Source organism: Gossypium hirsutum, chromosome A09 (assembly GCF_007990345.1).
Source record: "Gossypium hirsutum isolate 1008001.06 chromosome A09, Gossypium_hirsutum_v2.1, whole genome shotgun sequence".
NCBI classification, from domain to species: domain Eukaryota; kingdom Viridiplantae; phylum Streptophyta; class Magnoliopsida; order Malvales; family Malvaceae; genus Gossypium; species Gossypium hirsutum.
The window spans coordinates 78,823,300-78,840,699 of NC_053432.1; the positions used below are offsets into that span (position 1 = coordinate 78,823,300).

General features: G+C 29.3%; 2 protein-coding genes across 5 annotated transcripts; both read right to left on the reverse strand.

Annotated features, from left to right (window-relative positions):
* Window positions 1-1,005: 1,005 nt before the first annotated feature.
* Window positions 1,006-3,247, reverse strand: LOC107930231 (probable trehalose-phosphate phosphatase D). 4 transcript variants are annotated; one of them, XM_016861821.2, is made up of 10 exons: window positions 3,007-3,247; window positions 2,767-2,914; window positions 2,491-2,631; window positions 2,287-2,358; window positions 2,112-2,201; window positions 1,964-2,017; window positions 1,779-1,880; window positions 1,603-1,680; window positions 1,365-1,505; window positions 1,006-1,263 (listed from the first exon to the last, which is right to left on the reverse strand). In XM_016861821.2, exons 2-10 carry the CDS (start codon window positions 2,899-2,901, stop codon window positions 1,096-1,098), a joined length of 981 nt encoding a protein of 326 aa, XP_016717310.2. In that variant the 5' UTR covers window positions 2,902-2,914; window positions 3,007-3,247; the 3' UTR covers window positions 1,006-1,095. The 4 variants fall into 4 exon arrangements, with proteins under 4 accessions (XP_016717310.2, XP_040932912.1, XP_040932913.1 ...); XM_041076978.1 differs by having other exon boundaries at window positions 2,100-2,201; XM_041076979.1 differs by having other exon boundaries at window positions 2,100-2,201; window positions 2,491-2,625; window positions 3,007-3,174.
* A 6,636-nt stretch (window positions 3,248-9,883) lies between these two features.
* LOC107930259 (uncharacterized) lies at window positions 9,884-14,876 on the reverse strand. The gene is made up of 2 exons (XM_016861863.2): window positions 14,666-14,876; window positions 9,884-12,520 (listed from the first exon to the last, which is right to left on the reverse strand). Exon 2 carries the CDS (start codon window positions 12,383-12,385, stop codon window positions 10,313-10,315), a length of 2,073 nt encoding a protein of 690 aa, XP_016717352.2. The 5' UTR covers window positions 12,386-12,520; window positions 14,666-14,876; the 3' UTR covers window positions 9,884-10,312.
* Between the last annotated feature and the right edge of the window lie 2,524 nt (window positions 14,877-17,400).

Below are 17,400 nucleotides of genomic sequence, written 5' to 3' on the forward strand. Positions count from 1 at the left end.
TCTAACATAAATAATTAAAGAATTTTTAAAAACTCATATTAATATATATTAGATATCATTGTCATGAAGTTGGGGAGCAATTAATATAGTTTTTTTAAAATATTTAAAAGCAAATTAAAGAGCTGCTTCAGCCAACCTTGAGAAATGGTGAAGACAACAGCAAAAATAAACAAAGAATAAGTTTATTTTATTTATTTATCCAATCTCATCCATATAACACCAACCAAAATCAATATGGAATATATATATATATATTAACATTTCCATTAAAAGTGATATTGAATTTAAGGGTTGATGTAATGAAAATTTATTATTAACTAATAATTTTAATAATTATCTTTTATTAAATTAACTCTAAACCTTAAAAAAGATAACAGTAATTAATTTTCATTAATAAAATCGACGAAATTCAAACTTAATAATATTAGCACTTAACATTCATCAAATTAACTCTAAAATTTGATAAAACAACTTACAATGAGAGTTAAATTGCCATGTATTCTTTTTCAATATTTTTTTCAATAAAATTTTAATGAGGCATATTCATTGATCATTACTAACATATGAGAAGGAATGTTTTAACTCGTAATTTATTATGAATGTCTATAACTCCCAATGAAAGTATTTGTTAATTTGATTCAATGATGCTTAACCTTTAATGAAGTAGTCCCAAATGATTTATTCTCATAAATCATATAATTGGATGCAATCATGTCAACACTAATACATTGAATTCCGTCGAAACTCCGCTGGACTAGGATAGTCATAAAATGGATAATCTCTTGAGAAATTCTTGTATTGCACCCCTAAAGTCTTTATATGCAATCATACAATTATTTTGAATTTTTGGGCGTTTTTATTTTTACACTAACTAATCAATAATAATAATTATTATTATTATTAAATAGTCGAGTTATTATTTTATAACTTTTTCATAGTTTGGTGACAAAAAAAAAATACTAATAATTACATCATCTCCTTGTAACTTTTTATAGTTTGGTGATAATAATAAAAAATTCTTATTTTTTTATTTTATTAATTAATTTATGACGAGAAAACGAAAATGGTTAATTTAATACACAAAGTATTTGTTGTTCAAACATAATCTAGTTGAAGAAAGGAAGCCTGGGATTTGTTCCATTTGGCTAGACGTAATAGGAAAGCTAAGACTTCTGATGGATCGCGTAAGGAGTACCATGCTTTTGTTTCCTTCGGAATGGAAGATACTACGATGGGAAACCCTTCCCTTTTACCTGCTATCACCTGTAAACACCATCTCCATAATTTTAAAAACTCATTTCCAGATATTCATAATTTGAATGGGTTAAGCATACGAATATTTTAATGAAAATGAAAAATGAGACCTTGAATGCATCTTCGTCAGTTTGATCATCTCCAATGTACAAAGAGAGAACATCATTGGCATTGCTGAACCCTAAAGTGTGAAGCAAATAATTGAGGGCATCACCTTTGTTCCACTCCATTGATGGCCGCACTTCTAGTACCTTGTTTATTTTACAATTAAAAGAAATCCTTTTTAACACCAATCTGAAAGAAACTGAAACTTTTTGCAATAATTTTGCTTAGCTTTATTTATCCTACCATTTTACCCTCAGTAAGACGAAATTCGGGACGATTTTCAACCACAGATTTCACTTTCTCCTTTAAATTTCCTTGATCCTTCAAAACATATAATTGTCACTATTCTGAGTTAGCCAGAGCCTTGGGATTTTCTAAAAACATATATGCATCCAACAGTGGGAAGCAAGTAATTTTACCTGCGGTGGAACTTGTCGATAATGTACAGAGATGCAAAACATGTTGTCCTCTATCTTAGCACCTTGTGTTTCTCCAATTTTGTGTTCCAACTCCATTGAGATCTGTCACAAACAAATGGAGTAACCTATTTAATTAAAACAGTTCTAAAAAATCTCAGCTAAAATTTACTCTGCAACCTAATCACCTCTTGAATTGCAGGTAAAAATAACTTAGCGGGTTGAAAGGCGCCTTCATTTCCCTACCAAATCCAAAAAACAAACCCATCTCTAAAGTGGATATTGAATTTACTTTTTGTATATTCTTAAATATTGGATCCTTACCGTCAAACTAACCTTTTTATCACAGGATTTGGGAGGTTGCATAATGTCTAGCCCATGACTTCCAGCATAACATACATTATTTAACTGTACAAATTCTTTAACCTGAAGAAGCAATGGCTTAATCCCATTTATTCTTAGTTCCATAAAACATTTAATCTAAAATTTAACCCTCGTCGGTGGATGTTACCTTGTCTCGGCTCCTACCGCTGATTATAGATGTTGGAAATTGTTTTGCTACTTCACGCAGTGCCGCACGCATCTGACAATGAATAATTTTGTATATGTAGTTTTCTTTTTTGGCAATATATCAATGATTAACATTTAACAGCTGATATGAAGATGACGTTTTTTGTGCGTGCATGCATACATACGTAAAATAATGAATGGGTACCTCAGTAGACATGAAAGCCTTATCAGGGTCTTCAACAATAGGGGAAAGTGTGCCGTCATAGTCTAAAAACACCACCACCTTTTTCCCCTTTGCTTCTTTCATTATGCAATCAAATGAGTTCAATGCAGAAGGGTGCTTCAGCTTATCATAATATTAATAACAAATGTCAGTCAACCAAAACCCTTGTTTGAATATGTGGTAGACACAGTTATCGGACATAAATATTTCGAAAAAAAAAATCGAAATAATATATGAAAGATTAGACAAAAGAATTACCAGCCAGGAAGCATAGGCTTCAACATCAGGTAGCATAGAGTCAGGATCATCATAGAAAGGTTTTAATTTCTGTTTATTGGAATGCGATATTTGAAACCCCATTAAATTAATGTCTCTGCTTAAAAACTTTGCCATGTTTCTCTGACAGCTTTGGTGACCAGAAATGGAATTTCATAAGTAAAATTATATCAGTATGAAAGAAATAAATTTTCTAACAATCACTGATTAGTTTCATAATACCTGTTTATTGCTACTGTTGATCCTCAAAGCTTAAAAAAAAAAAGAGAGGGTTTGTTCTCAAGATTCTGTCCAGTATTTATGAATCACTGTCCACAAAAAAGAAAAGAAAATTGCTTCACCACTAGATTCCCAATAACATAACACTATATATAGATACAAATACTTCATAATCAAGCAAAACAAATGTGTATCCAATGTTAAAAGAAAAAGGTAAAAAACAAATAATCCATGAAAAAAGCTTGACTTTCTTTTGCTGGAAAATACATATATATATATATTCACCAAATTATCAAAAAGGATGTTTGTAGATTAATATGATTATATATGGAGTTTCTTATTGAGTTACTTTTTATGTGTTAAATAATAATTGGATTATTAAAATTAAGAGTATTTATGTTTTTCAATTTTTTTAAAAATTACACCTTGAATTTTTATTTATACTTTTATAAAATAAATATTTTTTTTATAAAAGATAAAAGTAAAAATGACAATGAGACCTTGATCATACTGATAAAAATTAAGTTTTTCTATTTTTTTTTTGGTGAAAAAAGACATTACAAGGCTAAATTACATTAAATATTCAAAAGGTATAGAAATTCCTCTCTTTGTCTGTTTTAAGAGAATTTAACACTTCTTCTAGAGAGATCTCAACCAGTTGCAAATCCTCCTTCCTTTTAAAGACTAATTTAGCTAGATAGTTAGCACATTAATTCTCCTCACTTGAAATATACCTTAAAATCCATTGATTTTCTTGTTACAAATTTCGGACTTTAAAGCATTAAAGTTTGGTGTTTCACTCTTTGAAAATTGTGGGTAAGCTACTTAATTAATTGATAGTCTAACTTGACTTGAATTATTCAATTTAATGTTAATCTTAATTAAAATTGTCGATATAATTAATTAATTAATTAAAAAAATTTTATTTGCCAAAATTATTAACTATAACTCAAAATTTTATGGTTTAAAAAATTGAAGTGCAATTATTCAAAAAAAAAATTAAAAGTAGAATATAATGAGCCCACAAAAACATGATTTGCTGTAAAATAGTTTTGAACTGATTTAAGATTAGAGACGCATCATGAGACTTACTAGAATCCAATGCACTCTTTTTCTTTTTCCTTTTTTTGCATGGAAATAAGTAGTTTTTATATTACAACTTGATTTTGATTAGTGAATGGAAATTTTTTAACAAAATAATACATTAAAAAGGAATATTGTTATTTTTCAAAAGAAAGTAAAAAGTTATTTTTCAAATAAAAAGGTGATTACTTTTTTATATATATAAATAAAAATAAAGAATGGTGCCACTTGATTTTGAGATACTAAACTTTTAAATTTATTAAAATGAAAGTAGTTGCTGTCGAAATAATAATTTGTAATGGAAGGTTAATTGAGTTTTAATTTGATTGGTATTGACATTATTGCTGTTGTAAGAGGATATGAATTTGAGTGCGCTGAAGCGCATTATACTCTTATTTAAGAGTTGGGTATACGGATAATTTTTTATATTGTATATCAAAAAGAGTAGATATTATCAGAAAGAGTAGAACTGCAAAATAGTTTGTACTTTTTTTTCTTAGAAAAGTTAGTAAGCGGAATAGGTTTTCGTCAATTATATTATGATAATTACGTCCTTTTGTGACTGAAAATTGATAACAGAGATGAAGTTATATTTGGAAAGGCCATTTTCATGGAAAACAAAGAAAAGTGTTATGTATTTTTTAAAAGCAAAACTATGAGGGGGTCTAATTCACCAGAATGCATGGTTTTAAGAAAGGTCGCTGTTAAGTGTCTCAGTTGAAAACTTGATGTCGAAAAAGAAACTACATAAAAATATGTTTTTTGAAAAAAATAAAGGGACATTATTATGATTAAAATCATATAAGGTTAGATTTGATGAGTCGACATTGCATGGCTGATGCTTAATGTTAAAAGGGTTTTGTCTCAGTAGTGTTGCCATCAGCTGATTCAGCTGATACTGACTTCTCCTTCAAAGTATTTCCATTTTCAATTTAATCCATTCTATCGGTTATATTATTGGTCCATTATTTATTATTGAAACTCATAATTTAATTAACTTATTCTATATTCTTTTTTGTTTATTTTATATATATATATAATATTTTATTTTTTATATAAAATTATAAAAATAAGTCAATCAACCAGTTAAGCGATTAACATTAAGTTGATTTGGTTAGGTTGGTTGAGTCTAAATTGATCGGTTGGCTTAGCTAATGTTGAAGGTTGTCAATTAAATTAAAAAAATTCAAAAAGAAAAAATCCGAGAATGCTTATTTAAAATGCAATGTGGACACTAGATTTAAAATATATAATAATTTATATATAAAATTCAAAAATTTGAAAATATCAAAGAGATGACCGCCCCCCTGATCCATCTCTACCTCTTTACCATTTTCCTGTTATGACATGTCACACAGGCTGGAGACATCCAATTTTCTTATTAATCTTATTTAATATCGTTTTCATCTTTAATATATATATATATATATATATGTGGAAGAAATTTGAAATAAGGACATGAAACAAATGTGTTCTATCGATATCAGAAAATATTTCAATCAATAATGGAGCTTTATTTATATTCTTATTTCCATTATTTGATTTTGTTGAATTTTAAAAAAATTATAATTTCTAACTTATTTATTAGTGTGATATATAACGGGGGAAATAGTGTCAAAGATTAAGAGTCAATTTGCTCTAAATAAAAAAGTAGGTGTGAAATTGATTAAAAATATAAAGATTTAGAGTTGAATTTATTATTATCTTTTATACATAAAACACCAAAATAAGTACACAATCACATAATTTTAACAAAATAACTATTTTATTAATTCATCTTATACATAAAATCAATGTACTCATTCGTAATAAAATCAGAAATATAATACACCAAATGCATGATGGTTTTAGATATAGATGAGAAAAAGCATGCATGCATATATTTAAATCATTGAATTGGGTTTTTACGTTTAACTATATAAAAATAATTTTTGAATTATTTTGGGGTTAAAATTGTTTAGCCTCCAAAAGTTAATGAAATTAATATTTAAATAGATTTTAATTAGAAAATTTCAGGTTAATTAATTCTAAATTTAAAGCAAATTTGACACTTGGGTCGTTATAAATTAATTTGGATTTAAAAGTAAATTAGGAGTGACAGAAGAAACAGTACGTAGTTTTCCCTTCATGAAAGGTTGTTTCCATGGAAACATGATTTTTATTATAACGCCACTAAGATTGCACCAAATGTAACACATTTCTTGGGTTTTTCACTCTTTTTTCCCTATACCTTCACATGACAAGACAGCCAATTTAAGGTTTGTTTTTTCTCCCGACATTTTTAAAGCCGATATGACATTTTTAATGAATAATATTCGAAAATTTACCCTTTGAAATTTTTGAAGAATATTTAGATGATAACCTAAATTTTCTTTTATTTAGTTCATACTTGAATTACATGTTATCTCAATTTATTAATAGCATTTGTTTTTAAGGGTTAATATATAGGTTGTTCTCTGAATTTCTTCAAAATTATTTAGTTATTACTTAAATTTATTCAGAAAAAAAATATTTTTGAAAATTTTGAAATTCTTTTAATTTATAGTTATCATGTGTCATATTAAAGAGTTATCAAGTGTCACTATAGGATCGCTCATCGATGTCACATTAACATAAACTAATAGTGTTAGTATTGAGGTACTAACCTAAGTAATAGAATACAAGTTTAAGTACTAATTAGATACAAAAAAATTGAAGTACTAACTAAATATTTTTTAACAAGTTGAAAGAGCAAATTTTATATTAACTATTTTTTTCTTCCAAACAAATAATACACACTTAAAGGTGTCCAAAGTCATATCCTTTTACATTAACATAAATAAAATTAAGACTCGATCAATAATTTTTATTTTTTATTAATTTGTTTCTCTGACAGGGACAACCATTAATAGGATGCTTTTGAAGAGAAGCACCAAAATCCCGTCATTGTGCTCCCATAAACATCACATGTTCAAAGAACACACATGTATCCAATGCAGCCATGAATTGACTTGTCCTCTTCCTTTTATTCAACTTGAATCTAACGTTTACAACAATATTACATTCATTTTAAAAAAGTAAAATCAATTAATTGTATAATTTTGTATCATATTAATACATTAATTAATGTAAATTTATATATTTTTGATTGATTAAATAGGTAAAACTATTTTTTAAAAACGACATACCCAACAAAGCATTCACCTTAAATTTTACTTATATTTTCAACCCAACCTAAATAATAACAAAAAATTATTAATACCTCGTCATCAAATAAAAAAATTATTTTATGAAAACCGTAAAAATAACACTGTCACCAAATTTTTATATAAAGAATTAACAAATATAATGGAATTGCAAAGATAATGTAATAAATATATTTATTAAAAATATATAAAAATTGAATAAAACTTTTATTCAAATAATAAAATTAAAAGTTTAAATCCATTATGTCATTAGATTAAATCGCATAATGATCTTTTTGAGTTTATATAAAAATATAAATAAAAATATGTTTATAATAATATAACTTACTTAACATGTTTATCAATAATTATAAATTTTTTAATGTTACAACTATTAAATTTTTGCAAACACTTTTTTGACCTAATGGTAAAAATATTATGTTCTAAACGTTAGAGCTTATTATAGAAAAAAAGAATTATGTTAATTTTTTAGTTTTCCTAATTTATGAAAGTTAATTTCTGAAAAAATTATTAAATTTTTATAAAATACAGAAATGAAATTCAAATTTGTTTTAAATGGTTTCCTTTAGTATAGACAAAGAAACGACCCAATCACTGTCAAGTATTAAAACATGCCTCCAACCGTTTTTCAGGTATCCTTTGTTTCATGGGCCGGCCCTACCCCACCCACAAATAGAAAACAACTGATCAGTGGAACTACAATCTCAACCTTACACGTGGATAATCCGATTAAGACCAGTTGATTGAGGCCTGAGTCGAAGAGACAAACAAAGCAACAAAGTCTAGTGAATAAAGTCAGTCAATCAGTTGGGCGAACAAGAGACTAATTAATTTTAGGGTAAATTATATCTAAGGTGATTTAACTTTAAAAAGTTATAAAATAGTCACTATACTATTTGAAAGTTTTTGTTTTCTAAGTTATTGGGCTATTAATTTTTTTATTTAAAAAAAGGTCTAAATAGCGAGTTCTAAGTAATAATTTGACGAACGATAGATCAATACCTATCGGTGAGTAGAAAAATATACTTTAAATCTAAGTCAATTTGATAATCAGTGTCAAAGATTAAAAAAGAAAGTTGTTTAAATTTTGATTCATAAATTCGTAATATTCGAAGATATTTCATGAATAAATATTGAATTATAGAAGAGAACGAGAGGGAGAACTTTTAATTGGGGCAAAGGGTGTGAATAAAGAAGATCATATAACAATGATTATAAGAGTTCAGTGACTTAAATGAAAACATTTGAATAATTTTATAATTTTTTAAAATCAAATTATTGAAACATAATTTTACTAAGAATTTTATTCACGTTAGTGTAAGTTAGTCCTGATTTGAAGATTCCAATTTTGGTTTATTTTGGTAATCGTAGTTATTCAGTGAATAAGGATATTAATGAAATTTCATTTGTTATTTTTTTTTCTAAGACACGACTAATAGAGAATCTTGGAGAACAATAATATGTTACAGATGGAACTATGTCCACCCATTAAGAAAATTAATTATACTGGAAATGATACGTATAAATAAATACATATGAAATTATGCACTGAAAAAAGAAAAAAAGAGTTCATATTTAATTTTATAGTTTCTTGTTATTATACTTTTAAACTAAAAGTAAATTTACTACTTTATATTTATTTTCTATACTGCTCACCAATTAAAATGAATACAACTTCTTTCAATTCTTCTGCAATGATATCTTCCTTTGCAAACAATTCTATGCATCTGGGGTTTTAGGTACGCTGATAACGTTTACTTGTGTTTTTTTAAATTTTTTAATCGTTCGGTTCAATTTAATTTTTAATTTTTAATTTTGGATTTCTTTTTTAATTTTTTAACAAAACTTTTTATTTTCTTATATTATTTAATAAAATTTTAAAACTTTTCATAAAATTTAAAAATAATAATAATTTTTCAACTACATAAAAAATAATCAATAATTTGATTTTTTTAAAAATTGTTTTTGATATAACACTTCTAATTTATTTTCACTAGTTTAATTATAAACTCTACACTGACGGGAAGATGGTGTTAAGGCTGTAAAATGATGGGGTTAAACCTTCTTAAACTAGGCATTAAATGTAGATCTGAATCAGACCTAACATATAAATTAAATTGTCGACATGTGTTTATTGTTTCACCAACTTGAATCTAATATTGTCAATAAAATTTAAAAAGACTTTTTTTAACACGTTGGATGCAAATTATTTGTTCAATAAAGAAAAACGTGTTTATAATTTGATTATGTGCTTTTAAACATGCTCCAAATTAAATTTGAGCTCACATTTAGTTCTCAAGCTAATGACTAGATTGAATGACTAATACTTAAAGGATTCAATTAAAACATCTGAAGTTTAAAGACAAAATTAAAATATGAACCATAATTTGAGGGTGTTTGATATATGTAAATAAAGTATGTTGATTTCTGTAATGCCGGAAAAAAAACCCTAAGAAAACAGAAAACAAGTTATACCAGAGATCGTTGTCTTCCTAGTCTCCTTTTGCAATGTAGGCCTCCTTAGTACACCCCCCCCATAAAAATGTGAAGGTCCCAATCCCATGGCAATCGGACAGACTCCGATAAAGAGATTTCAAGTTCAGCAGTTCATATTTCACAACAGAATCAACATTTCATTACCATAAAAATTGACCCATCGGATCCCAAGTACTCTAACATTAACATTAACAGACGGGCAATGTGACACAACACTGAAGCAATCATCAGGAATACAGTACAAGCAGCAATTTCTATTAAATTTTGAGTATAGTCATACCATGAGTTTTCAAATGAAGCTTTAATATCAAAGAAGGGGGGAAAATAATGGATTGCAATCGGATCCGACTATGGCACAAAGAAAAAAACAATGCAATTCCTATGTTTGGATCAAGCTTGAAATTTCAAAACTCACTAACCTGGTGTAGTCAGCAGTCTCCAAATTCTATATTCCTTACCTTTTCAGCATCCTATGGCTTCTCTTGGCAGGGACCGTTGGTTAATAATCATCCTTAGCTTGTTTGCTATACTCTACAAACTATCCTTCATGGCTCTTTTAACATCTCTTCCTTAGTTTTGCATAAATTATCTTCCAGGGGTGTTTTATCGGCTTCATTAATTACCTGAAGTAGATCCAACGGGGTAGCTGCAGGGTCTAGCTCACGACATCCCGCTGGAGCATTATCAGCTTCTTGGCCTGTAAGCAAGTAATTAGGCACCTGATGGGAAAAGCGAAACATCTCGTCTTTTGGAATCCTCCTCACTTCCTTGGGGTCCATTTGCTTACAGAAAACTGTCCTAAAACCGGAAACCTTAGTTAGAAGGACCACAGAAACTCCTCCTTCCTCATTATAATCATCAAGCACTTCCACCATGTCATATTTGTGTATCACATCATCTGGTGTATGTTCATTCCAGTCAGGAGACCAGTTCCTGTAAAGAGCCCAGACATCCCCCTTCCTAGGATATATTCTAATTACTCCACGCAAGCCTTTTGTCCACTGAACCTTGTGGGAGAAAGAATTTAACGTTTCACTGATTTCATGTCTGCCACTTCTGAACTCCCCACAAGTTTTGGAGAAACCAGAGCCTACCCAGTCCAGCTCACCAAATTCACTGTTGCTCCTAGAATTGAGCCAACTGATTTTCATCTTAAAAGGCTTCAAGGAGATCACCTTGTGAACTCGAGCATAGAAACGGGGCATCCCATCATCAGCATCATAAGCAGCCCAGACCTGGTCATCTTCAAAAGAACTTTCACCTCGATCCAAGTCAAAATTATGAAAATCGGGATCAGGAACATTTATAGACAATGGTGCAGTCCCTCTACCAGATTCATCATGAGAAGAGGCAGGCACAGACTGCTTGCCTTGATGATCTTTATTGGTATCACATCCATTTCCATTTGCCATGCTCCTTTGTTTCCTATTTTCTTTCTCTCTGGCCTTCCCTTTAACTTTGTCACCATTTTTAGCTTCAGTTACAGAGCTCAAGTCTTTAAGCTTTTTACGAATGACACGCAGGGCCTTATCCATCAGCATGTTACGAATTTCAGGTAATGACAATTCCCTCTGACTGATGTGCTTCTGATAGTTACCAGAAAACCCATAGGTGTTTCCGATTCCGAAAAGACCCCTAGATTCAGATGTACTCCCCAAGCAAGGTCCGTTTCCCATGGGCATTTGAGTTGCCAGTTTACCTGCATAACCATTAACATAAATGTCATCTTTTCTCTTTTTCGAGAGTCTCTCTGCTTTAAGAGCTTCTTCACGTTCCCTTTTCACTTTCTCTTGAGCCAATCTATCATGTTCTGAAATTTGAGATCTAGAAGAATTTGTTCCATAATTAAATGGATTGTTATTTGCATCATGATGGCCAGAAGCCCGCTGCTGCTGGCTAGACCAATTTGTTGACTGGTAAACATTTTGAGGCGGGGCCTTTTCTAAAGCCAAAAAGGCCACATGACAATTAGGGCATAGAAGTGTGTGATTCAAGTAAACCCTGAGGTATTCATACTGTGTCTTGCATCTATTGCAAACAGTCCAAAAGGTTTCAGGCTTTTTATTAGGAGGAGGAGCAAATGAGGCTTGACCTACCTGGTTGTTACCATTTTGAGTCCTAGCATTTGACTTTATGTTAGAACTAGAACTGTGAGAGCCATTTGTTGCAGGATGCATTGATGAAACATCACTTTGAGTATGAAACTTTTGTTGTGTTTCTCTCAAATTTATCCTCTGGTTATAAGCTAATCTCTTAGCCTGATCTGATAACAAGCTCCAGGCCTCTGAAACAAGCTTAAAAGCACCATCTGCGCCTACAAGCTTGTTTTTATCAGGGTGAAGCATCAGAGCCAGCTTCCTGTATTGTCTTCTTACCACCTCATCATCAGCAGATGGGGTCACACCAAGCACACCATACCAATCTGCTTCCCCACTTACTTTTTTCTCGGCAGAAATATAAACATCAAGTATTGTCAACATCTGGGTGATACCATCAAGGCCAGGATACAAATTTTGAGCCTTCATAGCAAACTTTTTAGCTCCAGCAAAATCCTTCTCTCTAACTTTCCTTTCAGCAATTTCTTTGGCCCTATATGCCTCATCTTTGTTGCACTCCATAATTTCAGCCGTTAATGTGTTTCTTCCTCACCTAGGTATTACAAATATGATGAAACTACAACCAAAACACACAATTTGCAGCTTAAAGCTCTTTCATGCCTTAAGCCAGAGGTAATAGCTCCAAGTTATTTATACCTGATCCAAAGGAAGAGAAGATTCTTAAATAAATATACGCACATAAAGTAGAGAATTAATTGAGAAGCAAATGTTACCAATTGGATATTATACCATAAGCTTATACTTCGTAAAAAACAAACAAAACAAAACAAATCTTTATTAAAACTCGAGTTTTGCTTGCTTTCTAGAGAAACCGATATTCTTAAATAGAGATTGCATGTTTCTGTATCTTACACTAGAATCTTATCTTAACCAGAAGCAAGTTTCACCATTATTTAAGCAGAAGCATGAGTAAAAATTCTTATAAAATTTCAACATCAATCCAGACACATCTAACTACCCATTACCATCACAATACTTTCTCAAAGAATAATAATACCAAATCATTCATTTTCTCAAAAAGCTCAACACATTCCATTTTTATCTCAGACGGTGACAATTTCGCAATACAAATTGAGGTGGAATAATTAATGATATAAGACCATCCTTCCAAGAAACATATCATTGCGCATTTACAAATCAGCTCTCTTGAGCCTGTAAGCATGAGAAAAAGAGTTTTATGTGGATTTAACGGCATTCATCTTACGCTCAGAAGTAAATGTGACCAGGAACCCAACCAACACAAGGAAACCAGGTACTTATAAGCAAAAGAGCATACAGAAGATACTGTATATGGTTATCTATGAACATAGTCATAAATGCCATAGTTAGATTCATGCATAAGGAAAGATACAACTATCATCTAACGTCTATGCATTGACAAAGAACTGAGGTTACCGATCCAGCCAGAAAATACATCAATGGCTAAAACCTGTAGCAATTTTTCTCAAGATATTCCATTTGATATTAACCATGGTAGGCACATGCCGCATGACACAGTAGCTATTTATATTATTTTATTATTTCATTTTTATTCAGTAATTAGTAGAAATAGATAGATGAGTAGAATTATAAGTTATCTTTAGGGTTTAAATCTAGGGCTAGGATTAAAACTTCATTACAAGTCTAGTATAAACAAGCTGTAAAATAGATTTACAGCCACGTTACAATTTCTCCCAAGAAATAGGCTTCGGAAACTAGACACTTTTATAAAGTTCTTTTTTCAAGAGTTTCAACTTCTATCTTACTCATTTGTCAGCCTCATTTCTTTTGACTGCTGCTTTTCTCCCCCTAAACCGCACAGCACATACCAAGTCCTACTACTCGCCTCACATATACCCACAGCATTGACCAAACATGTTTAGTTCTTGCTATCCAGATAACAGCTGTCACAGATGAGAGCTTTCTACTTTGCAGACCTAATCAGCAGTTCTCGTGTGGCTTAGGGAGAATTTAGCAATGAACCAAGGCAAAGAAGATGAACAGTTTTCCATCATAATTCTAATGCAGGCTAACCTTCACCAAGAACAACTAACATACCAAATGTAGAAAAGCCAGAAGTTTCTTACAGGGCAACAATATGACTCATAAATATATGAAACACAACAATTTAATATTTGGTGAGATCACAATTTCACCAACTTGTTACGAGCAGAAATAAAACGTGCTTGGATTTTACACCTCACCACCATTTCCTCTTAAGAGAACAAACTCAATTTCTCAATCTTAAGAATATTAACAGTTCGATTCCTTTTCTACTTTATGAAACAGCCCAAAACCTCAAAACATTGTTTGTTCAAGATAAAAGAATTGCTAAGAAATTTCAAAAAACTCCAATAGTCTCCATTAAAAATTAGATTAATTAACTTCAAAAGATTTAACAAAAAAAAAATCAACCTCGACTAACTTTCCTCGGTGTTTCTTAGTCTTTACTCGTAAACCAGAAACAAAAAAAACAAAAAAAAAAGAAAAAAAAAGAAAAAGGAAAAAGACGATGATGAAATTTAGGTTACATTGAATAACAAAAACTAGAAACCCAAATGTAAGGGAAACTACAAGGAAAGGACACTGAAGAGTAAATTGAAATTTCCAGGTCTCCATGGACCTAAAGTTAAACCGTATTCCAACAAGGGTTATAACGATCAAATTAACCTTCCCAAATTCTATCACCCGCTAGAAATTTGAAAACCCTAGATTCTACAAACGTTTGACGAAAATTACAAGCCACGGAGAATTACGCGTCTTAAAAATGAGAAGAAATGAAAGTGGAAATAGAAAATATACCTTTCTAAAGAAAGTCTGCGAAGAAATTTTTGAATCTGAGACGAACAGCAATCAGAGCGTACAATGACCCATTTGTCAAAAAGCCCTTGAGAACCTGAGGAAATTTGTTTTTTTTGGGAGATTTTTTATAATTATTTTTTCTTTTTCTTTTTTCCCCCGCTCAAGTTGGCCCAAAGAAATGAAAAATAAGTAACTTTTCTGTGTTAACCCTCACACACAGCTCTTTTATTGTGTTTTTTTTATACAAAGGACTTAACCATGGTTAACTTTTAACTCTTGTAATGGGTTTGCAAGATTCCAAAGTTAGGTGAAATATTTAAGAAAAATTATTAGTGTAAATATAAGGGATAAATCTTAAAATTATATATCAACTTTAATTTAATCTGTAATTATACACGTAAAATTTTAATTGTGATTTAAATATATACTTACAAATTTAGTTTTGATTTAATCATATACATTTAAATAAATAAATATATTAAGTTATTTTTATATTAGATAAATATAATTATGTATTATTGTAATATATAAACATAAAATGATGTTATATAAATAATTATGTTAATAATTTACAAGAATTTGATCAAATCAATTTTTCATGTATAAAATTACACCAAGTTAAAGTTCATGTGTACAATTGCACATTAAATCATAGTTCATGTATAGTTTTAATATTTATCCCTAAATATAAATATTTTTATGAAATATGTATTTTTATTATTTTTAGTTCTTAACCATTAGATATTAAAAATATAATACTTTTTTATTAATATGATAAAAATATCAAATTTATTTAAAATTTTACGCTTACAATAAATATAATTATATTACTAAATTAATCATCATTCATTGAAATATTAATTATATAAAAATAATTAAAATAAGTTAATTTAAATTAATACAAAGAGATTTTTCCTTAAAAGTAAGCTTGATCCTAAGTTGTTTGAGAATATAGCCATCTAAGATCCAAAATTTTTTTTTTCAGCTTTTAAAGTGAGAAAAAAAATCAAACTAAAATAAATTAATTAAATGTTTAAAGTTTTCAAATTTTCACCATAAATGTTTCATTTCCTAGTGCTCTAAAAAAGTTTTTAACTTTTATTTATTACATTTTATAATTTTTCTTAAAAGGAACTTAATTTATTATTTCGCCTAATACTTCAAAAATATTAAAAAAAACCTACTTAAAAGTAAATATATTTAATCTTTATTCGTCATAAAAATTAAAATCAGAGTGATTTTTTTTTTTGTCATATAATGAGTATTTGTAAATTAGCAACCTACCATATTTGTGACAACCTTGGTTTTTGAAAAAGGTTATAAAATAATGGATCATTAGAAATACAAAAACAAATTACAGTCATAACAGAAATTAGTCGAATGGGGTAAGAAAATTATTTATTGGTCGAGCTAAAGCATGTACAAACTTATACCTCTCCATAAAAAAATTGAAAGATACGAAATCTAGCAAGGCTAAAAAATTGACAATATTTCATATCAAATTTTTGTAAGATACTGTCAAATTTGTTAAGTATTGCATTACTTTCTATCATGTGATATTTTAATGTTATTTAGTATTACGTTTTTGAAAACCTTGTTTTTCTTAGATTACTTAAGTTAGAATTATGATATTATTTTTTATTATATGGTTATTTTTCTTGTATTCCAATTTTAGTTTTATATTTTAAATTATTTTATTCGAATTTTTTTTTTCATTTTAATTTTTTGGTTGCAACGTTTCGCACATAAAAATAATAAGATATAATATATTGAGAAAAGAAATTAACGATGGTGAAATGTTTTTGACAACAGTTTAAATATTATCTTTTATATAATTTATCTGATTCGCAGTGAAATATTGTTGTTAATAATATGAATAGTTTGAAATTTTATATTGATTTCTTTTTATTTTAATAATATTTACTATTTACTATTTACTATTTACTATTTCAATCCTCGTTTCGATTCATCAATTTTATGAAAACTTTAAGATTTGCTAGAAAGCGCTTTACAATTAAATTCAAATATAGTTAATTTACTTCTAACATACTAGATTTGTCATTACCAATATCATATAATATTTTAAACTATAAAATAGCATTAATTTTGCCAATTGAGTTTTAGGTGAGATGAAATCAATATTGTTATTAATGGATGAGGGAGTGAATTTAAGTACGTTGAAACGCATTATACTCCTACTTAAAGATTAGGAAAAAATTATGAGTAATTTTAAATATTATATAAAAAAATAAATATAATTTAAGTTATAAAATCAGACTTAGATAAAGCTATGAAGTCGTTTGGGTGCTACCTCCAATAACCCGTTCACTCTGTGTTCGGGTGCCATCTCCAGTAGCACCCTCACTCTTCCTATACATACTCAGTGTGGCTATATTAACGTCCCCTTCCCTATTCATTTTGGGATCTGATCAGAGAACTATAATAACCACTAAGAACTAACAACCACAACAACAATACCATTTGGGTACTATTTTCAATAACCCCCTCACTTGCTATACCATTCAAGTGCTATCTCCATAGTCCCCTCACTCGCCTTGGACTAATAGGGTAAGATAGGTCAACGCACCTGGTCGCTAATTGATAATATGAGAAGTGACCAAAGAAACACCTAGAGTATGTATAGCATAGTCCCGCCCAGGCCATGTTATTCTACTTGTTGCACAAGTCCCTTAATTCATATGAAGGCCGAAAAGTTGAGGTAGACTGTTTTAACA